General features: G+C 47.3%; 1 protein-coding gene across 6 annotated transcripts in view; it reads left to right on the top strand.

The window, feature by feature from the left end:
- The window catches only part of HEG1 (heart development protein with EGF like domains 1), a 50,541-nt gene that overhangs the window by 17,216 nt on the left and 6,874 nt on the right, over positions 1-26,451 (top strand). Inside the window, exons 2-20 of one of the 6 annotated variants that reach the window (XM_084209652.1) lie at positions 683-949; positions 1,958-2,185; positions 2,557-2,811; positions 3,951-4,259; positions 4,660-4,977; positions 5,479-5,796; positions 6,669-6,971; positions 7,631-8,191; positions 8,546-8,887; positions 9,868-11,211; positions 13,403-13,522; positions 15,129-15,223; positions 16,020-16,078; positions 16,515-16,675; positions 18,371-18,505; positions 23,120-23,162; positions 23,265-23,302; positions 23,799-23,886; positions 25,342-25,516. In XM_084209652.1, the coding sequence (XP_084065778.1) occupies positions 683-949; positions 1,958-2,185; positions 2,557-2,811; positions 3,951-4,259; positions 4,660-4,977; positions 5,479-5,796; positions 6,669-6,971; positions 7,631-8,191; positions 8,546-8,887; positions 9,868-11,211; positions 13,403-13,522; positions 15,129-15,223; positions 16,020-16,078; positions 16,515-16,675; positions 18,371-18,505; positions 23,120-23,162; positions 23,265-23,302; positions 23,799-23,886; positions 25,342-25,516 (5,159 nt within the window). The remainder of the gene's footprint in view (positions 1-682; positions 950-1,957; positions 2,186-2,556; positions 2,812-3,950; positions 4,260-4,659; positions 4,978-5,478; positions 5,797-6,668; positions 6,972-7,630; positions 8,192-8,545; positions 8,888-9,867; positions 11,212-13,402; positions 13,523-15,128; positions 15,224-16,019; positions 16,079-16,514; positions 16,676-18,370; positions 18,506-23,119; positions 23,163-23,264; positions 23,303-23,798; positions 23,887-25,341; positions 25,517-26,451) is intronic. The other 5 variants (XM_084209653.1, XM_084209654.1, XM_084209656.1 and 2 more) reach the window with 5 other exon arrangements.

The following is a 26,451-nucleotide window of genomic DNA, read 5'->3' on the forward strand; positions in this document are numbered from 1 at the left end:
ACTCATGCGCAATCTTCTTGATCTTGTTTCTCATAATTAATGTTAGAAGTGCTAAAATATCTCATCACCTTGGGGTGCTTTGGCACCTGGGTGGGCCATGTAATCCACACCATACACTGATCTCCTCTGTCCCCGGTGCTGTGCTGTGGCTGAGTGGGTTATGCTGACCATCCTGGGTGCCCTGCAGTTCTCAGCCAGCTCCCTGCCAGCTCCCTGCAGGTGATGGGATTTGTCAGCAAGCACTGGACAAGTGGAGAGAGGGGAAGAGCTGTGGGGCCCTCTCCCTTCCCATCTTACATTCAGAATGGGGCTGTGCTGGCCTGTCAGCTCTGGAGACCTTCCCACTCATGCCATGGACCCTACACTGCGAGTATTTCCATCAGTTATTTGTTTCTTTTTGCTCCATTCAAAATTTATCTCTCTAACACAAAAAAAATCCTGAGGGTGCTGAATTGAATTCGTCTTTTGCACAGTGGTGGATTTTTGTATTTTGTCCCACCAAATCTAGTTTCCACTGGTGCAAATCCAAAAATAAATTTCATGTCTGTGTTTTGATTATGCAAAATTTTTCTCTAGTGTAAGTAAATGAGCTCAGAGCCTGGCCTTGGTGTTACTGCAGTGAGCTGAGCCTGCACATCAATGCTGATGGGATCTAAGGTTTTTTTCTTGTTTTTCCTTTTAGTCATTGAAAGCAGCCATCAGGAGAGAAGTTCAAGCACAGAGATAAGGACTGCTGGTGCTCCTGTGGAGCTGGTGACGATGCTGGCTGGGAGCAGGGAGTGGGCATCCCTGCCTGCCAGGCATGGGGCAGTGCCAGCAGCAAGCAGGGTCACAGGGCACACTGGTCCCCCTGCCAGCGATGGGGATGTCACCTCTCCAGGAGCAGGATCCCCAGAGAACCCATCTGCTGGGACAGTGACCCACCTGCTCACCCACAGCCATCCTCCCGGTGAGTTTCATGCGTGTGGGAGTCCCTGTTAGCTGTTCCCAGCCCATGGACTGAGCATAGCCAGTGGGTTAGGAAGTATTACTGCCCCACAGCTAGAAGTGCAGATTTTTGAGAGAAATCCAATGTCAGGATGGGAGAAATCCAATCTCAGGAAAGCTGGGCTTTGTTTTTTAACATTACAACGCAGGTGATTCTCAGGAGCTGCCCCTGTTTTTCACTCAGCAGTACCCAGGGAGTCCTGCCCATCCACTGAGCTCAGGGGCTGTGCAAAGGGCTCAGACCCCTGGGTGTCACCACAACTTCTCCCATCAGGAACTGAACCCCATTGCAAGCCCATCCTACGTTGTAAGAGCTCTGCTTAGGGATACCTGGCCAGCTGTGATGACGATTTGTGGCTGAGGTCCTTACATGGAAATCCTGCAAGTGAACACTTACTTTTGGGCCTGTTCATAATCTTCAGTCATAATTAACCAATGTACTCTTTTAAATGTGAACTTAAACCAAGGCCTGCTTCTCACAGCAGCAAGACAAAGCTGTGCTGATTGCCCTGTTCCCCACTTCAGTTTTTTTCTTAATATCCCCAGCTGAAATAAGATATAAGCATAGAGGTTTTCTTAAATTTTTTTGATTCCTTGGTTTTTTTCTGCTTAGGGACTAGAATGGAGCTGGCATACCCAGGCTGCCAGCTGTGGTCTGTTCTGGCACCAGCTCCTTACTGCCTTCTGCATTTTTAATGTCTCTAAAAAAATCTGTTTCTTTTGCCATGCTCAAATGAAGACAATATTTAAAATGCCATTATTTTTTTGGCGACAGAAACCCTCTGTTCCCATCAATCCCTCCTGCAGTTAAACTGTGCTCTGTTAAACAGAGGAAACACGAGGGATGCAGCTGTCACCCTTCCTGTTGCATGTGGAAGGCTGGGTACCACTGCAGGTGACGCTGCTGCCACCCAGCTGAGACAGAAGAACTTTCCCAGGTGAATGTGACCCTCTCCCTGTTGCTTTCCAGACCCTGGGAGCCATCACCGTGCTGCAGGCAGGCTGGGGAGAGGCGAGAGGGCTCTGGCTGCTGCCAGCACCCCTGCAGCTGCTGAGGGGACACCACTGGGCTCAGAAGCTGTCAGCAGGGATTCGGCTGAGGGGACACAGGGAGGGCACCCCGGGGTCTGGAACGTGTCAGGGTTTAACACCACGAGGACGGTGCTGCAACCTTCATCTTCAGAACCTCATCACCCAGGTGAGCCATCCCAGTCCAGCCTAGGAGCCCTGGGAAAGTGTTCCAGCACCTGGGAAAAAGGTGAATGCTGTTCTCCAGAGCAGCCAGCATTGGTTAAGCCTGGTTCTCCTGTACTGTAGAGCTTGTGGATCCAGCTCTCCATCCTCACTGTGCACTCAGGGCAGTTTACTGGCTTGCTTTATGCCCAAGGACGGAGAGAAGAATCCATGTGGCTTCTCCTGGTATTCAGAATTATGAACTACTTGGTGTTCCTGTAGGCACAGTGCAGACAGAGGGCTGAAGGGCAGGGGAAGGGTGGCAGTGTGGAATGGCTCAGCTGGCAGCTGAGCCCGTCTCTGGGTACTCATCTGCTTTCTCCTGTTGCCTTGCAGGCACTGACAGCCTCTCTCAGCCCGTGAGCAGCTGGGTGGGCACAGAGCTGGGCACTGCAGCTGCTTCACCCAGCCCCTCGGGGAGCAGCCCCAGCTCTGCCCTCCCTGGCTCCCTGGGACAGCCCCAGGCCTCCTCCCAAGCTTCAGGTACCCAGACTGGTGCAGAGCACATCATGCTGCACCCCAGGGGTGTCACGGGGAGCTTGGCCGGCCCTTTGCTGACTGCATCACCTCCCCCAGCCAGTGCCTTCGGAGGTGAGCTTTGCTGGCCTTTGTTTCATAGCTTTAAAAAGCCATTGGATGGTATTTGCTTCCTTGAGGCAGAGGAGATGCTCTGTTTTGCATGCACTCTGTTTTTTATTATTTGGATGGTTAGCTGAAATTCCCTGCTGAAAGCAGGAAAAAGCAATGGAAAAAAATAATTTGATCCAACCCCCCCCAGCATTTTCCACTTAAAAAAAATGAAGTTCTTTGGATGTTATCGCAGTGTTTTCTGCAGGGTGGATGTCTGCAGCTGTGAAATATCTTCACTGGGCTAGTGCCAGCTGCAGAGCAGGGGCAGCTCTGAGCCCTGTCTGACCTGTGCCCAAGTGGTGACAGTGGGGTGGGAGGTTGGGAACCCACATTTGTGGCCACACGGGTGGGTTTGCCCTCAGCTAGGCAGGGTGGGATGTGCTTAACAACTTGCTCAGGGCAGCACACCTGAGATCCCTGGGCTCCATGGCTTCCCCTCGCTTGCTCTGCAGCAGCCAGTTTCTGGAGCTCCCAGAACCAGAGACTTTGCCCAGCTCCACATGAATATTGAAACCTCAGCGTTGCTGAATCCTTATCCTGTGTCCAGGGCTTTTCAGGAGCAAGCACCTCTCCAGGGTTCTCACACTGACACAGCCCTTGCCTCTGTCGAAGCTGTTGGGAGCACACGGGGGCTGAAGGAAGCCTGAGACCCAGTGTCTGAAGGACAGTGCAGCTGAGCCCTGGCATGTGCAGTGAGCTGCAGGCTCGTGTGGGAATGTGGCTGTGCTTAGGCTTCCTCCCTTTGCTGTTTGATGCTGTGCTTAAGCCACAAAAAAAATGAAAAGAAAAAAGCCTGAGCCTATTTCCAGCAATATTAGAGCAAAGGTGGGATTTAAAGGCAAATCCCCAGAGCCCTTGTCCTGTGGGGTTTCCTGCTGTCTGGGCCATGCCATTCTCACAAAGCCTGGCAGCAAGCCCTGGGTCTTGTGCGAGGTCTTCCTGCGGCGAGGGGAGTCCTGCCTGTCCAAAGGAGCACTTTGTCCAGATTGAACACTTCCTATGCTTAGCATCTGTATGTGCACTGTAAGCATCTGGGAAGAAAATGGATCCATCTGTTTATAATTTCATGTGTGTAAATCCATTCTTTTGTTGCACTGTAGGCGTTGGAAGCAGCTACCAGCCATCCAACAGCTCGGCTACGGAGAGGTTCGGTTCGGATTTCCCTACCACCAGCACCTCCATTTCCACAACAGCTGCCAAGGGTGGAGGGAGGACATTGAGGTCTCTGCCAGCCAGCACCAGGCTGGTCACCATGGCAGAGATTTCCACCTCTGGGACTGAGATCACCAGCTCTTCAGCCCAGAGCCAGACCCCAGGCGTGTCTGTGGGTGCCCGGAGTGATGGAGGCAGAGGTGTCACAGACCCATTGCTCTCAGGGGTGCTGTCCGTTTCAGGAAGTGCTTCCACAAGTGAGTTTTGATAGATAGCTCAAAACTCTTATTTAAAGGCTCTTTATTAACAAAATATATCCTTTTTATTTTAAAGAAAGGAGGAATAATATTGTATTTGGCACGTTCTGTACATTTAAAAACATTTCACAGAAATGAAAGTATGGATAAATATTATTCTTGTTGGAAGGGGAGGATAGATTTTCCTTGAAAACTTCCAGTTGAATTTTGCAAGCAATAACTTCAGCAGTTCCTATTTAGAGACCACTTTCCTCCTGTCTTAATGATTTCCCAGTATGAAATATTTCCGTATTGAATATTCACACATACATTGTCTACATCTACTGACAGTGGGATGAAACCTACCCAGCAGTTTTTATTTACGTTTATGCAGCTCTGTCTTTCTCTTCTCCTTTTTCAGCTTCTAGCAGCAATTATGAATCCCCCAAGAGCATCCCAGGTGCAGAAGAGGCAACACTGCACTTGGACATGCAGGCTGCTGACGTGTCCAGGGTGGCAGTGGGGACACGGATGTTCCCAGAAAATGGCCACACACCTGGGGTGACAAGGGACTCTGCCACCAGCAGCAACCCCACAAGCTCTTTGGGCGGGACCTCCTCTTCCTTGAGGACTGGGACACAGCATCCCCACAGCTCACGGGAAGGCACCGATCTCCCAGGCCCTGCTGGGGGTCCTTTGCTCACAAGCTCCCTCTCTGCCTCTGAAGGTCCTTTCCCAGGTAAATTTGTTAGTCTGAAAGCTGTCTGCCTTGGGGCTGGATGAGATTTCTCATCCCTGCGCTGTTTTTCTTCAGATATGGCCATCAGTCATTATTGGATGCATGGCTGTTTTTGTTACTGGCTGCACTGAGCTGGCAGTGAGGTGGGTGGGAGCGGGGAGAGTGGAGCTCAGTTTTTGGGTAAAAAAGGGAAAAACATTGCTGGCCTTGTTACTAATGAAACTCCTGTCCTGGGAAGAGCATTGATGAGGAATACATGCAGACACTTTCCCCGCCAGAGACACTTGCTGGGGTTTTGCAGCTGTCACCTGTCTGTGGGATGTGGGTTTGAGATTTTTCATGGGTTTTTGTAAGGCACAGGTGTCTGTGCTGAAGAGATTCACCTCTTCTCAGAGAAACCCCTTCAGTTTCTCAAGGGGCAGTGTAGAAATGGGTGCTGAGCACGCAGTTGTATGTATAGCTCTGTGTGCATGAATCCAACCTGGTTTTATTGTACCCTAGGTGTCAGAAGCAGCCACAGACCAGTGGCAGAGAAAACCTCCCTCACCTCCTCTGCCACCAGCACTCCCATTTCAGCTACATCCAGCAGTGGGGGGAGGCCACCCCGCTCTGCCTCGGGCAGCAGCCCCAGGGCAGCAGCCAAGGGCTCCACATCCAGCAGTGCCATGTACAGGACCTTGGGAACAACCCAGTCCTTGTCCACATCCTCTGGGAGAGAGACCTCCACAGCTCAGGGGTCCACAGGAATGACAGACTTCACTGAGGTGGCAGACTCTCCCCTAACACACTCTGGCTCTCCTTTGGAAGGTCCTTCCCCAGGTGAGCTCATGTTAGAATTGAAATTTCATTTTTCTTACAAGCCAAAGGAGGACTTCCTGCAGCTTGCACCTGCCTGACTCTTTCCTGCTATGTAGAATATACTGTTTGGAAGGATGCAGAGTGATTGTGTGTCTGAAATTATTCAGCTCTTTCTTGACCAAAAAAACGTGCTTTAGATTTTTTACAGAAAGGGCACATGTGTGGAAAGTTTCATTATGCCAAGAAAAATAATTAACTTTCAAATCACAGCCCTTTTTTAACTGTCTCCAGTTGCTATCTCCATGTTACAGACAAGAGAACTAAGCAAGTGAGGATTAGGTCATGTCCCTGTGGTCCCAGGGATCAGACTTCAGTTCCTACCTTCTGTCCTACTACTTGGATCGTGAATTTGAACCAGCTCAACAAATTTAAGGCAACTTTGAATGTGGTCTCTGAGGTCCTTCCTGCTGCTGTTGGTCACAGTCCCCACTGTGGTTCTGAAGGGGTCTGATCCCCCTGATCCTGCTTCCTCAGACTTCTCCAAGACCTTCACACTGCTCAGGGTAGTGCCTGTCTGAACTGATTTCCAGGCTTCACGATATTTGTTCTAGCAGCATGGAGTGCACTCAGGCACATAATGGTGAAATCAAGTGCACAGCATTAGTATTTCAACAGTTTTTATATAATAGCACTTTTGTCAGTGTCACACTGTTTTTTAGGAGACAAGTTTTTGTAGGAAGGATTTACATCTTTGGAAATTGACATCTTCTCATATTTTATGCTTGTGTTTGTGTACTGTACTTGCTGCCTCTGGGTGCTATTGGAAGAAAGCTCATTTTTATTTATAGTTCCATATGTGTAAAAATGTAAATTGTTTTTTTATCACATTTTAGCTACTGGAAGCAGCCATGTGTCGTTCAGCATCGTGTCAACAGAGAGAAGAAACAATTTCCCCACCACCAGCACCTCCATTTCCACAGCAGGCACCAAGGGGGGAGGGAGGACGTTAAGGTCTCTGCCAGCCAGCACCACCCTGGCCCAAACAACAGAGGTTTCCACCCCTGGTACTGAAGACATCAGCTCTCCAGGCCATTCCCAGTCCTCTTTGGGAACCCAGGGTGGCAGAGATACCACCCTGTCTTCTGTGAACCCATTGCTCAGAGGCTCACCCTCTGCTGCAGAAGGCACTTCCCCAGGTGAGCTCTGACCACACATCAGACACCCACCTGCATGGGGAGGGAGGGCATGCTGGAATGATGGCATTGGATTCATGGATGAAAGTTTCAATTTCCAGAGAAAGATGCATTATCTGTTTCCTACATTTAGGCACCAGGAAAAGCCAGCCTTACTGCCAGAGCAGTCTCAAGATTTGCTGTGTTTGCAGGGACAGCACAATTTCAAGACTGCCCCACTGGCTGTGTTTATACCAGCAGAAGCAGCAGCAGTCATCCCTGACTCCCACCCTGGGCTGCAAAGGCAGTGTTTACTGATCCCATACCAACCCAGGGATCTGGGTGCTGTGTGCTCTCCCCCTCACTCATTGTGGGTGCAGAGGTGACAATGTGGGTGTCTGGTGCCCAGGTCAGGCCTGTGGCACTGGGAGCAGCACTGGAGGCAAGCAAGCCCAAAGGTGCTGACACACCTTGTTCCTAGTGCCCTCTCCAGGGTGTGCTGCTGTCAGCAGCTCCTCCTAGCACAGGAGAGAGCTGTGCCTTCACAGTTAGCATTTCCCACAGGATTGGATTCTCTGCCACGTTCTCTCTGTGTCCTCAGCCTGAGGCTGGTGATGGAAGAGAGAACACCCGCTTATTTATAGTTTAGGGTGCATAAATCATTTTGTTTCGCTCTCTCTCAGCAGACAAGACCTCAGCAACAGGAGGACACCTGCCTCTCACCAGCACACCCAGTGTGGTGAGAACTGCCCCCAGTGAGGAGAGCAGCACAGTGCCCGTGTTGGACACCCGTGGAGAGTCCAGTGCCACAGGGAGCTCTGCTCCCTCTGCCCCTCACAGCAGCACCCTGGGCACGGTCCTGCTGTCCTCAGCAGCAGCAGCAGAGCCTGGGACCCGGGGTCGTGTTTCACAGAGCGGGGCAGGACTCAGTGAGCTTCCAACAAAGCTGCTGCCCGCCTTTTCTCCCAGCGTGTCAGTGCCTTCACCCTCAGCCACGCTCTTCGTCCACAAGGAAGGGACACCTCAAGCCCCAGGCAGCCGCAGCACGTGGAGCACAAAGGCAGAAGAAAGCCTCACATCTCGGCTGGACACAGCTGGGGACACCCACACCGGCCCTGTCCCGCCCTCCACGGCATGGCCTCCAGTGAGACATGTGTCCTCTGGCCAAGCAGGGTCCCCAGAGCCCAAGGTCACCCTTTCATCCAAGGTCTTCACCTACTTCTCAGCTGCTGCTGAACCTTCCAGTGAGTTTTTCTGAGCTCTGGGGTAGTATTTGACCGCCTCTCCCTTCCCTTCTCTGTGGGATTGGTATGACACAGCAGTTGCAGGTGTCATGGGCAGCTTTTATTAGGGGTCGTGGTGCTGCCCCGTGGTGTTGTGTATGTGCAGCTGCTGATGCTTAACAAGAAGGGTCTCATTCTTGAGACATGTAGCTTGTTTCTGTAGGACACATTGCCTGCCTGCCTGGGTTGGGGTGATAATTACAAATAACATAAACATACCATTATGACTCTAATGTACTGATTCCTCAGTATTTGGACAGTTCTGTCTGCTCTGCGATGATAAAATCAGACTCCTGCTTTTCAATCCTTTTCCAGCTCTTGGCAGCAGCCATCGCTCCCTAAGCAGCTCAGGAGCTGACAGGAGGATGTCCAGCCCCATCACCGACCCCGTGCACAGTTCGCCCACGTCTGCAGGGGCTGAGGGGAGCGTGCTGCTCTCAGTGACCGATGGCACTCTGGCCAGGGCCATGGAGAGCTCTTCTGTCCATGCTGGAGCCTCCAGCCCTCCAGGGCCGTCTGAGCCAGCGCTGGTGGAGCAGGGCAGGACAGCCAACGCCTCCACCAGCAGCGGGGGCTTCGCGGGCTTTGCCACAGAGACGGTCTTTGTACGTTCTGCCAAGATACCCACTTACTCTTCTTTCCAAAATGATCTCACAAGTAAGTTGGTGTTTTTTGGTGTACATTTTGGGGGAATTCACATTGTCTGGTTTTTACTCTGTTGGACGTAAGGTTCTCATCCATTACTACATTCAATACCACCTGTGGGTTCACTCAGGGGGTTGTTTCCATCAAAGGACTCAAAACTAGACCCCACACAGATGGGAAATTATTCCAGAAGTAGAGCCATAAACCCTCCTGTTTTGATGGCTGTGTTTTTTTTTTTTGTTTTTTGCACCCCAACTGATTTCTTTTGGGTGATGCTTTTAGAAGTGTTTCATGATGACCTAAGTCATTTGTAGAATTAAAACAAATGTTCAATACCATTTTTAATTTTTTTAAAGTTGGCTGACCTTAGCTGTACATCCTGAAATTGGTACTGTAAGACTGACTTGCACCTTTTGTGCTTAATGATCTGAACTTTTTGCATACTGGTGTGCATTTAGGTTTTCCTGGCTGCAAAGTTTTGAGTCACTGGGTTCAAGATAAGCTGCAAATTAACATAATGTAATAATTTCATCCTGCAGAGGCATGAAGTTCACTGTATCTAAAAACAAATTGACTGAACAAGATGGATATTCTGTAGATGGGAATGGAGGATGAGAGGGAGAGGATATGAGTTTTGTAAATTATGAGTGAGAAAGAGAACAGTTGGGTTTTCCTGGTTAGCTTGCCACAAATACCATGGAATGTTAAGATCTCGATCACTTTAGGAAAGCAATATGTGAAGAACAGTGATTTGGAAACCTACACATTTCATGGGAGTCTTGTGTCTGTCAGGGTTCATAATTTTACAATCAATTAAGGTGTGCATAAGACTCCTAATCCTATAATCATGCTTGAATGGTGCTTGAAATTCTTAGCAAATCATGGACAGGTTCACAGACAAGAACATCTTATTTAGCAAGCAGTTTTAATACGCCACCAAAATGCTTTCATATTACTCTGTCTTTCTAATATTTTTTGTCCTTTTACTCCAGACTTTTCAGGTAGCCATCAGCCAGTCAGTAGCAGTGATGCTGAGAAAAGGACCTCGGTCTCTCACACAGACGGCACATACATTTCAACCACATATACCAGAGGAGGAGAAAGGACCCTCCTGTCTATCTCCAACAGCAGCACCTCTGCTGACTCCTCAGAAAGTTCCACCTTTTTTTCTGAAATTTCCAGCCCTTTTGACGCCTCACAGTCATCTGTGGCTCATGACAGGCAGACCAATGCATCAAACAGGAGCAGTTTTGTTGAGCCATCTACGGAGCCGTTGCTGGTGCACCCTTCCAAACTGTCGACGTCTGCTTCTACAGGCAGCATAGAAAATACAACTCTGTTCAACACTGCCTCTGAGCTGCTGACCACTGGCAGCTCATCTCTGTCTTCCTCAGAATTTGCAGCCTCTTCCTCTCTGCCATCACTGCAGCACTTGCTGTCATCAACACCACCACCAACTCATCTGTTTACACGGTCAGAATCACCCGAGCCACGCTTGCCCTCTGTGATGGCATCTTCACCCCCTCTGCAGGCTTTGTCGTCCTCCTTGCCCACTTCCTCCTTGCCCTCCCCATCTTACTCATTAGCATCTTTATTGTCTGTGTTTTCATCACCCTCATCCATCTCGCAGTCCAGTGAGAGTGATCAAGCAAGCACCACCGTGGCTACGGTCAGGCAGGTGCCCTCCACAGCTGCCACAGCCAGGAGCTCACCCAGAGAGACCAACAAGCCCAGTGTCACACACCAGCCCCAAAAGAACACCACCTTCACTCCCACCAGGTCACCCCTCCCTACAGAACCCATGGAGCTGCTTGGTGGGCGTGTTGTGTCCGTGTCCGCTCCCGTGACAGTGACAGAGACTGCCACCGCCCAAGGGGACAGCTTTGGGAGGGCAACACCGCTGCCCACCACAGCCAGTGTTGCTCCACAGGCTGGTCCTACAGATGCACCCCTTCATTCCTCACCAAGTGTATCACATCACAGCAGCACTGTCCCCACAGTGCCAGTGACCACGGTGAAACCTCCTGTGCTGACAACGCTGTCCGGGCGCCAGCCCACCCCAGGTGAGGCCAGCACCGTGCAAGACCACAGGGCCCACACCCCCACTGCCACTAAGCACACTTATACCCCTGGTAAAAGCACAGAAACCATGGCTCCCACCACTGCAAAGCCTGGTAAAGTCACTGAGGAAAACATCCCTGTTACAAGTCCTTCTGAAGCACCTCCAGCCATCAAGACCACTGGGAGCATTGCAACGACTTTGGCTGCTACCAAACCAAGCACTGCTCCTCTGCCAAGCAGCACAGTTGGGCTGAAGACATCACCTCCAGCTACAGGTAATGTGTGCAATGGCTCTCACCAGTGGTGGGGCCAGGAGCAAGCAGGCAGGAATTCCTGGGTCCCACTTCAAGATTTTTCAAAGAGTTGTGTGTGCATGCATGTATGACAAGTCTGTTGTCAGCAGGGTTGGAGGGCAATAACTCGTCTCTGTGTTGTTTTTTTTTTTTAAGCTAAGGGTTTAGAAATCAAGTTGAATGGGTGAAATAAGGGTGAGCACTTGGGTGAACATTTCTGATAAAAAGATGAAGCTGAGATTTGAGAGTTTTGATAAAATAAAGCTGATTCGCCTTACAGGTGAACAGAGGATGCACTTTATATTTCTTGATGGGTTAACAATAACAATAGATAATGATTGATATCTGTCATATTATTGAGAAAGTACAATTGGCCAGCACTTGGTATTTTTGTTGAAACTGCTTCTCATATTACAGCCTATAGTTGTTTTCTCCCCATCTCACTAAATATTAATCTTCTTAGGGCCCTGATGCTTCTCCTGGTAGTCTTGCCGAGTATGTTGTTATAGTAATTTATTAGCACTGCCTGTCTCCTTATCTTCTCAAGTAAATACATTTGCTGAAGTCTCATATAAAAGGAAATTGACTTTGTGTTTGAAGTTCAGAGCCTGGCCATCATGCCACTGGATATTGTGTGTGCTAAAGGCATTAATCTCAGTGAAATACTGGCAATAATATATCCAATAATCAGGTATTTGAAGGTTACTTCTCAGGCTGATTGGTTATAGCTTCATGCAAAAAAAAATTACTGGAAAGAATTTTTTTAAAATTGAAAAATTAAGATAATGCATCTTTTTTAGAAACTGATTCACACTTTTGTCAAATGATTCTTTCCTTTGAAAACCAAGATTTGCTGTTCACCAGAATGCAAATAATCCTTCTGCTGTCTTGGGCATGGTGCTTTGTACATGGTCACTCTCTGCCCTGAGAGTGGCTGCCCTGGTCTCTGCTGTACAAACTGAAGGATGGCAAAGTGAAAGCCATAGTTTTAAGTCACACCCACTCATTTCTGCCTGCTTACATTACACCAAATCTGCTTCTCACTGATGCTGAGGTAGCTGTGCCAGGCTGGTCCAGGCATGAGATTGCATCGAGTGGTGTGTGCCAGGGCAGAGTCAGGCTGGGAGCTGTCAGGCCAGTGTGGTGCTGTGGGTTATTGCAGTGCCACCAGAAATGCACACATGGGTTTGGTTCTTGTGCTTCATGCTTCAACCACAGAGCCTGTGCTTCCTGCCTCTGCTGCAGCACTCAGCAGCAGCCACAAGATAGGTACAAGTGGGGTGTAAGATGTCTTGTAAAGCCTTGTCACTGACAAGTCCCCAGCCCTGCCTATGGTCTGCCCTTGTGTGATGTGTGTTTGTGCTCATGTGAGTCTAGATGCAGCAAGAGGAGCTTTTTTGACCAGGACATCTTTTTTCCTTTTATTTTTCCAAGAGGAAATATTGGATATTTTCTTCAGAATTTGAAGTTTGAGTTGTATAATCTATGAAGCATCTGAGATTAGTCTTTAATCCCCTGAGACAGCGTTTTATCACAGTGGTGTCTGCTCCCCAAGCTCTTGCTGACCCAGCAGGAAGGGCACTGGGAGTGGTGGCACAGGCAGGAATCCCTGCTGTGGCCATCCCCAGGCTGGCATGGAGGAGCTCTGTAGAAGGAGGTGATTGCAGTCAGGGCTGCCTCCACCATTACTGGGTAACCTGGGTCAGTGCCCAAGCACTACCTTTGGAGCAGAGAAACAGGGCTTGGATGAAAAGGGCAGGACTTGGTGAAGCAGCCCATGCCCACATGTGAAACTTGGGCTGTTGAGGTTCCTTCTTTGGTCTTCTTATGCATAAACTGGGTTGGGTTGTTTGTCTTTGGAAAGAACCTTGAGATCTTCTGATGAGCAGTGCTGTAGATCAGTTGGATGTTCACATTAACATGGATCCATGCTAGACCTCAAGGGCTTTTGAATGAATATTCAAGTGGTTTATATTTATTCTTTCAGCTCCAACAGAATAATTAGGAACAGCATAAATAGTAAGTGCAAATGATGCAATGAAGCATCTGATAATGCTCAAGGAGTGACAGATGGGGAGCCAAGTTCATCTCTTTTAGCCCAACAGCTGATGATTTTTATGATTCTGTAAGTATAATCTGTTTTGTTGCTTTGTTGGTTTTTTTACTTTTATAGAGGTGGATAAATGTCTTTCCAACCCTTGTCCTGCGCTGGCCACCTGCAACAACACCCATGGCTCCTATATCTGTCAGTGTCCTCTTGGATATGAGCTGGAAAAAGGAAAGTGCAATTTAGGTAAGAAAACAAAAGTGAAGAACCAGGGATGGAAATAATTATCTTTAATCTTCTAAAATAAATTGACTTAGGCTCAAAACTAGTTCAGGAGCCTAATGTTCCTTCCAACCACCTCTTTTATCAGAGCCTTTTAGTGTTTATACAAGCGTGGTGTCTAATGCCTGTTGTGTTGGGCTGCCTAGGCAGCAGGCAGAGATATCTGAGCTCTTCTTAAAAACTCAGCAATGGAGCAGTGGGCTCAGGCTTGTTAGTAAGGACAGATGCTCCCCTTCTGTTCCTGATGTGTTTTAAAACTCCCAAAAAGCATCCAGCAGCTTATCAGCCCTGCAAACTCTGGTGAAGGCGCTTGGAGAAGTGAGTGGGGCTGTTGTGTAACCTGGCTTCAGCGGGATCAGCCACGTGTGGAAAGTTAAGCAGCCATGGTGAAAGTCTTTGTAAGATCAAGGTCTGGTTTCATACCTTTAGCATTTTTTGAGCAGCACAGTTATTAGCTGGAGCTCAGGTTCTGACCCCTTCCTTTCTGTTAGAGGACTGTCAGTCTCAAGGATGTACAATATTCCATTGTAAAGGGGAAATTGTTTTCATAGATTTTCTTTTGACCATTAATCAACAAGGATTAGAGGCATGGAAATTTTGCTAAGGAAACATGGGTGAGGTGTCCCTGAAGAGTGTTTTGGAACATTTCTTCAAGTTGGAATCTGTCAGCTTCTAATTTAGAGACTTGTTTTGATTATGCCTTGAACTGGAGTATGGACACATTATATAAACACTATGAAGGTGATTCTCATCATAATTTTTGTCTGGAGTTGTTACATTAGAGATGTCTGATATACAATTTGTCGTGAAGATAGGTTCAGTGGATGGGAAAAAATGGGAAAGAATTGGAGACTTTATAATGTTATCTGCAACTGTATTTGTTTTTCTGGTGGAACACAAAGCTGGAATTCTGAGTTCTCAGTTCCACTGAGTATCTCATGACACTTAATACAAGATTTAGGGGCATTATCTCTGCAAGTCTGGACAACTCAGATTATTGCATTCTGCTGCTGTGAATCAAATATGAATCTAAGCACAGAAAAATGCATCTTTTGGGCCTCCTTTCAAATGTCATTGCTCATTCTCTCCAGCAGCTTGAAAAATGAAAATATCCTTTCTACAGTGCTTTGTTTTGACTTGCTGATTTGATTTCCTTCCATTGCAGGGAAAAGTAAGAGATTTGACATAATTTCACCCCCAGCTATCATAAATAGCTTTGGTACCTGACATTGTCTTCTTACTAAATTTACTCATCTCTCTGTGTGTTCTATTTAAGTTAGTCTGTGCTTCTCCATGAAGTGCATGAACACTGAAGTGAAATGCTGTCTGTTCAGCAACACTGAGCTCTGGAATTCGACTGGGACTGTGGGAACATCGCAGCAATCCTTGGGAAAAAAACCCAAGGCTGTGACTTTGCTTTATTGGGGCAGTGACTCTCAGATCTGAGTTTTCTGTTTGCTTTGTAGAGGGATTTTCCATGCAAACAGCTTCTCATGTAAGGCACATAAAACCACATGTACACATGGCACAGATATATGTTCCAACTAACTTGTCTTACTCTACTTTTCAGTGAGAATATTTATTGGCCAGGTTCCCCTCAAACTTAATATCACCCATGGGAAGTACACAGAGCTCTTCCATGTCGAGAGGGAGATCCTGGAGGTGGTGAGTGTCCTTGCTGGGACTTTGGCAATGCTGGTGGGACAAGTGTCCTTCACTATTTATGATTGTCACATTTCCCAGCCATTCAGTTGCTCTTGGTCAGTTGAGAGCCAGTGCTGGACAGGCTCTTGGCTTTCCCAAAGGCTGTGCCATCAATAGCTCCAAAAAGACCCATGGGCTGGGATCATCTGCACATCCCTGTGCAGTTCTTATTAAGATCGCTGCATGCACAAGTTCATCCTGTTAGTGGTTGCTGGGATGGGTGCACTTCATTCCAGCTCTTTGGAGCAGGTGATTTGGGGATGCTGCCAAAGGAAGGAGGTGCTGGGTGGAGTCACTGTGGTGCTGCCTGCACAGCTTGTGCTGGGGAGTAAATACAAACAACTGCACAGACCCAGGGTCAGGGAAGATCTGCAGTCTCCAAGGGTGCTGCTTTGAGGCTGGCCTTGCATGGGGCTCTCTCCCTGCTGACCTCTGGCTCATCCCTGACCTTTGTGGTCATTACACAGCAGGGCCACAGGCAGATGCTCATGTCAAAGTCCCCGGGGCTTTGTTCCCATCTAAGGCTGTGCAAAGGTGACTTTGTCCACCCCTTACTGACAACAGGGCAGTGCATCTCTCTTATAGAGCAGATGAACCTCTGGGAAGCTCAGAGCCCCCTTGGTCTCAGCAGGCATCCCTGGGAAACACAGGGGATGGTGTCAGTGACCCAGGGGGACTGTCCCATGCTACATCCCATGGGGCTGCCTCCTTCCATCACGCCCTGGGGCACTAACAGCTGCTCTCTCCCTCCTTGCAGCTCAATGCATCGCTGTCAGGCTTGCCAGGATACCACCACTCCACAGTTAAGGCAAGCAGGTAAGGCTAAGGCTGCCAGGGGAAGAATGAGAAACTTGAGTGTTTGGGATCTTCAGCTTGAGAGCCACGCTCTCCGTTTTGAGCCAGTGCTGGGCCTGATGCAATCCAGCCTGGCAGTGGTACAGGGCATGAGGAATGCCTGACCAGCCTGCCAGGCTCACCTGGTATTTCCTCTGTCCTGGGCAACTTGGGGATGGGCTGCCCAGGAGGGCTTTGTGGCTGGTTCCAAAATGAGCTACTAGCATCCCTTCCAGCTCCATATTCTCCTCCCTGGGTATTGGCTAGTCCTGGTTTTAACCTCTGTTACAATGCATGTAGTGCTGTGTCTGTGGTAAGCATCTCTTGTGTAAATAGCAGTCCTATGTGTAAGGTGCTAATGATGACATCAAACTGACCCATGATACTCAGGGCTGTTTTGTTTTGCTTTTTTTGTTAGGGATGCAAATTTTGTGCATGTTTCAGTGCAATCCACGTTCTCTTTAGCATCCAACGTGACTTTCTTCGATGTTATCAGCAGTGTGAAAAGCTACATTCGAGCTTGCAAATCCCCCACTGAAGCCTGCCAGTTCATATCAAGCCTCAAATCACTCCACAGAGGTAAATAGCACCTGGGAGGACTGTGGCAGGAGGGGAAAGGGATGTTTTATTTGGCTCCTTTTATAAAAGGGGGACAAGGTTTTGTCATTTGGAAAAATTCCTCTGTATCTTTTTATCTTGCTTAAATGGGAGTCATCTTAAGAACCTCCCGGTGCAAAAGGGATGCAGATACCAAGCCTTATCTTTGCCACCTGTGTGAGAAATCTGCCTCTCTGTGAAAATATTGTGCAGCTCAGGATTAGAGACGTTGTAGGGCGGCCTTTCATGTCTGGGATGTGACATTGGGCCCAGCCAGATCAAAAACCCGTAAGTGTTAATTTCACACGCGCGGCCGGGAGCCGGGGAAATGGTGTGAAAGCCAAGAGACCAAACCCTGCTGGTGAGCTCCATCAGAGCTGCTGGAGGCTGCACAGCGAGCTCTGCTCTCCTGCCTGCCCATTTTCAGTGCTGCAGGTTGTAAAACAGTTCACAATGAGTGAGAATTGTGATTTCTGTACCGAATCCTCCATCTGCCCAAGGGCAGTGTGGATGCAGCACAGAGAGATGTGGAGAAGGACACCAGTGTTGGGGGTGACCTCCTCCAGGTGGACCCCAGTGCTGTGCCCTGGCCTCCCCCAGCTCTCACCTCCTGAGGGAGTGATGGAGGAGATTTATCTGGGAGTGGTACAAGGAAACTGCTGCACGTGCTGTTTTGTGACTTTTGGGTTCAAGGTTTAAGGTTTGGCCTCGAGGAGGATGAAGGGTGGCAACGCTTAGCCTGGCTTTAGTGGGAAACCCCCAGTACCATTTTGGCAAAGTAAACATGCAGGTGAGAAGTTCAGTGTGTGCTTTTATTGCAATGTGCTGTATTTTAAAGCCATACTCTGCTCATGGTTTGCTTTAAATTATTTGGGTAAACCTGCTTGGATTATACCTGCCCATTACCTCTGATACCTTCTGTAAAGTCAACTTCTAACTTGAAATAAGCAGAGTAAAATACAAGATACATTTTGTGTAAGTACCTAAAAGAAAACATGTGAGATAAAGAAAAAATTGATCTAGTAAGGAAAGGTTTATAAAAGGAGAGTGCCAAATGAGTGACATATTTTCCATAAAATCCTATTTCTCACAAATATTTATTAACTCCATTTAGTCTGACCTCCCAGTAAAAATGTAAATTTGATGTCACAATTTCCATCATTTATCCACGGTTTTGCTGAATGCTCATTGTAACAAGTCTGACTTTTTAAATTAAAACACTGCTTCAAAGTAATGTAAATGAAAGTACAAATTTTTTGTTTGAAAAATGGAAAAATCCAGTGCTTAATACTGAATGGAAAAGAATTGGTTTGGTGTAATGTTTTGCTTGATATAAACTTAAAAATTGATTTGTTGAACTTTGTCAGGGGATGAATGTGTTTGAGCTTGAGCCAAACCAGATTTCTCTTTTTCATTTCCCCTTCTGCTTCTGAACTGAAACATTTATTATTCACCTCCTCTATTTACCTGTACAAATGATGGTAGATACACAAGAAATGGTGACATAGGGTAATGTTGACTCCCTCCTAATGGAACAAATATTACTAAAAAAAAAAAAAAAAGAAAAAGAGATATTAAAGCAGCACATTAGCCAAATGGGATGCTCAGGGAAAGCAAATGTGCAGAGTGGTGGGTTCAGAGAGAACCATGCTGATGTTGGCCACCTCTTCTCAACAGCTGGCAGCTTGTGCAGACAAAAGGACCCTGAATGTGACAAGGAAACTTCAGAATGCACCGACTTTGATGGGGTTGCTCTCTGCCAGTGCAAAAGTGGGTACTTCAAGTACAACAAGATGGACCACTCCTGCAGAGGTATTGCTCTTTACGAGGTGTACTTTGCCTGAATTGTCCTCAAAGTTTTTGTTCCAGTGGAAATGAGTGTGTGGATGTAGTGCTGTGCATGCAAAGCCCTCAATATTATGAATAAATATTAGCAGCTCAGGTTTCTTTTATTTAGTTAGGGGGCTTTTCAGCAGACAGTGAAGACACGGTGTCTCTCTAGGAATAATATTATCTCTTTCTGGAGCATGCTGTGAGTCACAGTGATTGAGGAGAGGGAGAAAGGGGCCTGGCTGCTTTGGGCTCCAGTTCAGTGGCACAGAGCAGAGATGACGTGTGTCTCTGCCTGTTTTGATTTTGTCTGAACTCTCAGTGAACTTAGGGAAAGTGCTTTAAACTCAAAAACTTACATTAATATATCATCAATATTTTAAACATTTTTTTCTGGAAATGATTATGAATTTATTTTTCAGTTGGGTTCCAAACAGAAATTTTAAGCTTAAAGATTGTGTTATTTTTTAGCTACTCCTCAGATCAACAAATCTGGTTTTGCTGCATTTTAAACAAAGTCTTTACATGCCAGTGTTCAAAATGACTTCTGGACGATCAGGGTGTCCATTCCCTAGTTTGTGGTTGCTTTTCTGATGACATATCAATAACAATTGCAGTAGGGGTAATATATTGCTTCTGGCACTGCCTGCTGGGTTGCTCTTGAAATAGGCGGAGATGTTTTGTCAGTTCCAAATCTGAGAGTGAGAAAAATGTGCCTGGAAATAACTGGTGTGCTACAGGGAGGGACAGCTCAGAGATGGGCATCTCTGCTTGCCAGGTCCTGGCCCTGCCTCTCCTTCACTCTGTGGCTCCTTTGTGACAAAACCTTTCCCTTTGTGTTTTCCTCCCTTCCCCTCATCTTGCATGCTGGAGGAAGGATTTCTTCTGGGAAATATTCAGCATCTCCACCAACCCTAGAGAGTCAGAGAGGGGCTTATGTAGTGAGTGAGGAGCTGAGCTGAAACTTGAGAGATTTTTACCCAATTCTTGTTCCATCATGGACAGTGGGGACCCAGGGAAAGTTACTCCATTTGTCTTGTTCATGTCTTTTGCCAAGCAGTGAAGATAAATACCTGAAAGACTGTGAGGCACTTGGGTGTGAGCTTGCAGAGGGATAAGAGATCCAAGACCTTGTATGTCTGACTACTCCATACTTATGAAACTTGTCTGTTGTGGAAAATATGAAAACCTTATCTGTAAACAGTGAGGCCTAAATGCCACCTTCATCTCACTGCTGTCAGTAGGAAACATCTCACTGATCACCTTGAGAGTGTCTGAGGGACAGGGCTGATGCTGGATTTAGGCTGCACTGACTGCCTGGTGCCACTCTCTGACAAGATGCCAGATTTTCATTATCACTTGTGCCCATCTGGGCAAGCCACAGGGTTGGGATTTTTAAAGGCTTTTCCAAAAGCCAAGCTATGGGCCCCATTTTGATATTTAGGGCTATTTTGCTGATAAATATAGCATACAATATACCAGCCTCTTTGAAAATCTCTGCCCTTTTAGTGCCTAAACAGGAACCAAGGTCTCGTGAGCATCCGACCCTCATTGTGGGCTGTGAAAATGCGGTGCAGTCACTCCAATTATAGTATTTGCAAAGGGGGAAATGGCTATTGTGCTGCCCTGTCCGGTCTCCCCCGTGGGAAGGCTGGGAGAATTGGCTGCCCTGACCCACAGGATTTGTTCTGTCCTCCTTGTAGCATCTGTCCTCAGGGACATGCTTGGGAAAGCATTCCATGGGCCAGGGAAGGGTTGGATCTCTGAGCCACAGGAGGCCCAACGTGTTGGCCAGGGTACCTCTTGCTGTGCTGTTCAGAGTCTCTGAGCTGCTGCTGATTTTCAGCCTTCTCAGTATCTTCAGGGCTATTTCAGTGCCAGAGCAGCAAACCCAGTGTGCCAGCCTTTCAAGGGCGTGCTATTTTTACCAGAACAGAGTGTTTCTGGAGTGAAGCAAGGAGCAGCAAAGCAGGTTTCCAAAGAGACCCCTGGGTGTCTTTTGGGAAGGCAAAGGAATCCTGGGTTGAAGAGCACAACTCAACAGCTTTGCTTGGCCCCTGACACTTAGGCCTTTCCTCTGTTCCCTGCTTGTGTTTGGAATCTTGCCAAATAAGTGTGACAGTGAGAGCTCTCCTGGGAACGTGTTCAAAGGAGCAGCAAAGATGCCAAAGGAGAAAGCAAAGTGGCAGGAAAAGACACAGGGAGGAGAGGAAAATACATAAGCACCAAGTCTTTAAGTAAGACAGAGAAATGCATATTCAGGATCTTGCTTTTCCTCTTTTCTGCTCCCATATCCTCCTGAGAGCTGTGTGCCAGCAAGGTCCCAGGGCTGCTCCTGCCCATGGCACAGCTCCAGCTTTGACACAGCTCAAGGTGGATGTGCCTCACACACATTGCTGAGCTTCGGGTGGGCTCCAGCCCCTGTCTGCCCCCTCCTGCAGCCCTCCCAACATGCAGGTGGTGGGCTGGAGCTGGCACACATGGGGCTGCTGTGCTCGTTAGAGAAGGCACCTCCAGTGAGCTGTGAGGTGATGCTTCCCTCCCTCCCTTCCACTGCACATTTTGTTACTGCCCAGTCCCGTGGTGGAATGTTCACTCCATAATGTTTTCAGTCTGCTTTTGTTAGCAAGTGAAAGGGGCAACCCATCCAGGCTCCTTTAGCTAATGCCCCACTGAGATGAATGAGCCTGGCAAGGATTATTTGGGATTTACTATCCTTGCCCTGGCTGTTAGCTGACTGGGGCTCTTAACTCTTTCACAGTTACCTCTGCTCTATTCCTTTACTTCAAAGAAATCATCTTAGAGGGAGAAAAATATATCTAGTACAAAAAGCATCACAGTGTGATACAGCAGGGGGGCTGTGTAATGAACTTCACCTTCCCCATCCCCAGCTCTGGAGAAATAAATGGAATGGGGAGGTGGTGAAGGAGTAGTGGGCCACATAGATCAAAGAAAGGTGTGCAAGACCAGGTATTGTGGGCATCAGCCCCCCCACCATCACTGGTGGCACTTGCTGCAGCAAGTCTGTGTCTACAGCCACAGAAGTGATGTGAGTGCAGCAGTCTTCTGTGTCCACGCATCCTCAGGATTTAGGGAAATTTTGCTATCCCTGGGCTTGCAACATTTATTTCTGGGAATTAGAAATGAAAAGGGTCAAAGAGAAACCTGTGAGCGTTCAGAGAAAAGCTGCAATAATTAGGGAGACTCAAAGATCTCAGTGGCCTTGGCTTTATTAAAGATAAAGGAGTGATTTGGTGGTGAGAAGGAGAAATCTGATCATATAACCTTTTCCAATCTAATAAGTAAACATCCAAAGTCTGGAATTTGACACTGGGGTAATTCAGACCAGAAAGAAGGTGAATGTTTTTAATGGCTGAGGAAAATTAACTTTGTGAGCTCCTGACCCAGTGCTGTGGTTGATTGTCTGTCACTGAAAATATTAAAATCCATCTTGGGTGTTTCTTTAAAATGTAGCTCCAGTCCAACTATTTGATTTGAAACTGAAATTAAATTTAGGGAAATTTTGTTTTAAGCAAAAGTGTTTGATGGGGGAGAAATCCATGAGCATTTTTGTTTTCGTTGAACAGTTCCCTGTGGAATGTGCCACAGGGGGTTCCCAGACCCTCGGGTGATGTCCTGCACACTCCCAGGAGCTGCTGTCTGTGCTAGCTCTGGCTTGTCCCTCTGCCCAAAGTGACTTTGTCCATGTCACTCCTGCCCAGGCCTTTGAGTGACCACCTTCACTGCCTCTGTGAAAGGCAGCAGATCTGCCAGAGCTCTGATGGGACTATTGCTGAGAAAAGCAGTGATCTTAGCAGGAGTTTGAACCTTATAGTTGTGCATCCTATGTGTCATCCCCTTTGCTGTTCATCAGAAGGGTAGTATAATTTCCCCAGATAATTTCCTCAGGATAGCTGTCCATAAGCAAGGAAATGATTTTATTTTGAAGTGATGGTTCCAGTTTTTTACCAATGTTTTGCACATAGCAGTTTTCTGGATTATCTAGACCTAATAAATTAATTTTCTATTGTATAGTAAAATATAATATCTCAAAATTTGATTTAGCTGCAAATTTGAAAAATCAGAAAAAAAGATGACATGAGGAAAAAAACCCCAAACATTAGCATCCCACTTCAGGTTACCCTGCGTTTGCATAATGACTAGTTGCAGTATTAACATTTAAATGTAATTAATAACATGCACCAATGCTACAGTAGCATAGTTTAAGTGGGCTTTCAAAATGAACACTGGAGGCACTTGCACATTTTTTACACTGCTGTTTTGTGTGAAGCAGTACAAGTGTGCAGTGAGTTTTCATTCGGGCAATGACATTGCCAGCAGCCCTCCCTGTGCCAGGCTCCAAAGTGGCTGTGCTTGGAAGCCCTGAAATGGCTCCATTAAAGTCAGCAGGAGGTATCGTTTGCCCTATTCACCCCAAGTGCACGAGGTTTTCCCCAAGCCAGCGGACATCCAGCCGCCCGTCCGAGCGCGGGGTCGGGCCGGGGGCGGTGCGGACGGGGCTGCGCTGGGAGCGGCGCTGGGAAATCCCGGCCGGCTCCGCTGCGCGGTGCTCACGGCCCTTCTCTCTGGTTTCAGCCTGTGACGATGGATATAAGCTGGAAAACGAGACGTGTGTGAGGTATGGTGACTGTTCTGCCCTCCTCCCACCCCACCATCCTTGCTCTGGTGACCTGTTGGCACAACTGAGCTGCTGAAACTCCCTGTTGTTCTCTGTTCCCAGCTGCCCCTTTGGCTTGGGTGGATTCAACTGTGGAAACCGTGAGTACCAAATTTCATTTCTTTCATTTTCTACAGTGTCAGAAATAGGAGATTTGAAACAAATAATTGCGAGTGACTGTGTCTAAAGTGCAGTAGGTACACGCTGCTTTTTTCAGAGCTTTTTGTTCCTTCATTTTCTGTTAAAAGTCATTTTGTGGACCTTCTTTTACAAAGCTGGCTTAATGTCATCTAAGGAAAGAAGATCTCCTTTCCCTGTTTAGTCTGTCAGGATAGCACATATAGTGGGCATTCTTGAAGCAAGATATTTGAAGGTGAATCCGTTTGAGTTACTCTGATCTATCAGTGAAGGCAATCTATTCCTAGGGAAACAAGAACTTGTTTCTATTTCACTTGAAAACTTAAGGCTATATTGCTTACAGGAAGGGGGGAAGGTGGGAAATAAGCAGCTAATCCCTTTGCATGTGGACCGTGGGTATGTCACACTGGGGTTTAAACCACACTGCTGTTTCTCAGCCTCTGTCTCTCCTGTCTGCAGCCTATCAGCTCATCACGGTGGTGATTGCAGCCGCGGGAGGGGGACTGCTGCTGATCATGGGCGTAGCACTGATTGTCACCTGCTGCCGGTAGGTACCGCTGCCAGCCCGGCTCAATTCCCCCCTGGACTGCACCACACCCAGAGCTCCCCGTGTGAGCTCTGAAGGACTGAAACATAGCAGAGCTAAGGGGCAAAACATAGGTGAAAACGTAGGCTAAGCAAGTGGGTTAATCTGAGATACTGAAGCATCGCACTGCGCTTTCATTTGGAGAATTTTTAAATTTTTTTTTCCCCCAGCAGCCAGGCTAAACAATGGACTGGGTGTCTCTTAAAGGTACACCTGGAAATCATGTCCTCTAAGGATGGAGAGGCAGGAGAGTCCTTCCCATGCAGAGCTGTAAGGCGCTGAAGCCAGGAAGCAGACTCCAAAAGTGCAAGCTAAGTAGAAAAGAGCAGTTTAGGCAACAGGAGAGGTTACTTGCTGTTGCTCAAGTGGTGTTTGAGTGTATTTAAGGCTATTTTCATTCACCTTTATGGACAAGTCCTGCATGTGCTCTCGCTCTGTGTGTCTCTCCCTCTCACACACACACTGTCACACATACACACCTCGTTCCCATACCAGCAGGTGGCTTTGGACAGGATGTGCTTGCCTAGGAAGCTCTATTTCCTGATTTATGTGATCTGAGAAGGGATGCCTTTCAGTAACACCCTCTCCCCGCTATTCCAGTCCCCCAAATCTAGGATTTCAAAGCTCTCTGATAAAGTTGGCAACTGGATTTGTCAGTAATATAGATGTGGCAGTGGTTTGGTTGTGCCCCTGTTGCCCCATATTTTCAGCCAGGGGGATGCCAGCAAACCCCAGCCAGGAGATGAGGTGGCCCAGAGTGCAGATCTCCACAGGGGTGCACTGATCTTCTCATGAGCCCTGGCCTTGGGCAGTGTATGTGACTTCCTGGAGGATACTCTGCTTTGAACTGGAGGTGTCACCAAATTCTACTCATTAACCTTTGTAGTCCTGGAGGGACATTTGGTGTCACTCAGGCCAGCTCCTTGCAGGTCTTTCTTCTTAGGAATTAACATTCCTAAGTTAATTAGGAATTAACAAGTGCTACAGTTAATAGCATGGATGCTCCTATAGGTTTTTCTTCCTCAATTTCCATGATTTTTTCATTGACTTAGATGAGCACACATGTTTTTAAGAGACAAGGGGCGTAGCTGGAACAGGAGGGGTTCAAACTGAATGTAGGGGAAAAGTCATTCATCAAGGGAGCAGTAAGGCAGTGGAACAGGTTGCTCAGGGAGGTTGCCATGTAGCTTTGGAGATTCCAAATTCCAGCAGATAATGCCCTGAGTTGCATGATCTGATTTCATATCTGACTTGCCTTCAAAGCAGATGGCTGGACTATAGTCCTGAGGTGATCTTTGTTCCCAGTCAAGATTCACAGCATCCAGTAACGATCTCTCCTGAGATCATGTCAGAAGTGTATACAAGACAGCAGGACAAGTTGTAAGTTTTCACTTTCCCTCATTCTTTTATAAACAGGAAGAATAAAAATGACATAAGTAAACTGATTTTCAAGAGTGGGGATTTCCAGATGTCACCTTATGCTGAATATCCGAAGAATCCCCGGGCACAGGAGTGGGGCAGAGAGACCATCGAGATGCAGGAGAATGGAAGCACCAAGAACCTGTTGCAGATGACAGATGTGTATTATTCGGTATCTATCCATAGATTAACTTTTAACCCTTTGTGCCTCATACAGGAAAGAGATATTCCTTTATTTTTGGAGGTGCAGATCCCTTTCCTGCAAGATAAAAGGGCAAAGCAAATGTTTTCCATAGCAAGGCATTTTAGGAGTCCTATGGGCTCTAGCTATTACCTGTGGTGAATATTACAAAGAAATGTCGTTAGGAAGAATGATGATGAAATGTCTAGGAATAGTTTGGTAAAAATGCCCCAAAATCCCAATCCTAGACTAAAGAAGGAAAGTTAAAGGTTTTGGATAAACTATTAGGGTTCCCTGTTAGCAGTTTTCTCCTGTCCACCCTCACTGATGAAGTGGAAGGTTGAAACCTCTGTCTGGGGAACTTTGCCCCAGAAGAGGAAGATGCTGGTCACTGAGGACCCCTCTTTTCCTCCATTCCTTCCCTCTCCAGGGTACGTAAGGAGCATCCCTTCAGCTCTGAGGAATTAAGGAGTAATAGGCTGTGTAGGGCACAGAAAGACACAAGCACAAGTTGTTATGTCATGGTTGGTACCATCTGCTAATGGCTGTATCCAGAGCTGTGGTGCTGCTGTATCATCTGTCACTCATTTTCAGCAACATGTGCTTAAGGTGTGTGTGGGTTACTCATGAGAGTGAAAGTCGCAGGATTTCACCCAAATTACACATTCTGGTCTCCTTGCTTTCCAGAGCAGAGAACAGAGAACATTACTATTTTCCTGGCTTATATTTTAAGTTTTTCAGTGAGCAAATTTACTGGGTTGCACAGCATGGAGTCAAACAATTCTCCTTCATGCTTCCACTAAGAATGAGATATTTGAAATGAAAATGCATTTCCTAATTGTTTAGACTAGGTAAAGTCTATGCTGGGAACTAGAAATGGAAACTTTTTAGCAAGCAGTAGGTGATGAGGGTTTTGCATGGATCTG

Source organism: Fringilla coelebs (genome assembly GCF_963513975.1).
Source record: "Fringilla coelebs genome assembly, chromosome: 7".
NCBI lineage: Eukaryota > Metazoa > Chordata > Aves > Passeriformes > Fringillidae > Fringilla > Fringilla coelebs.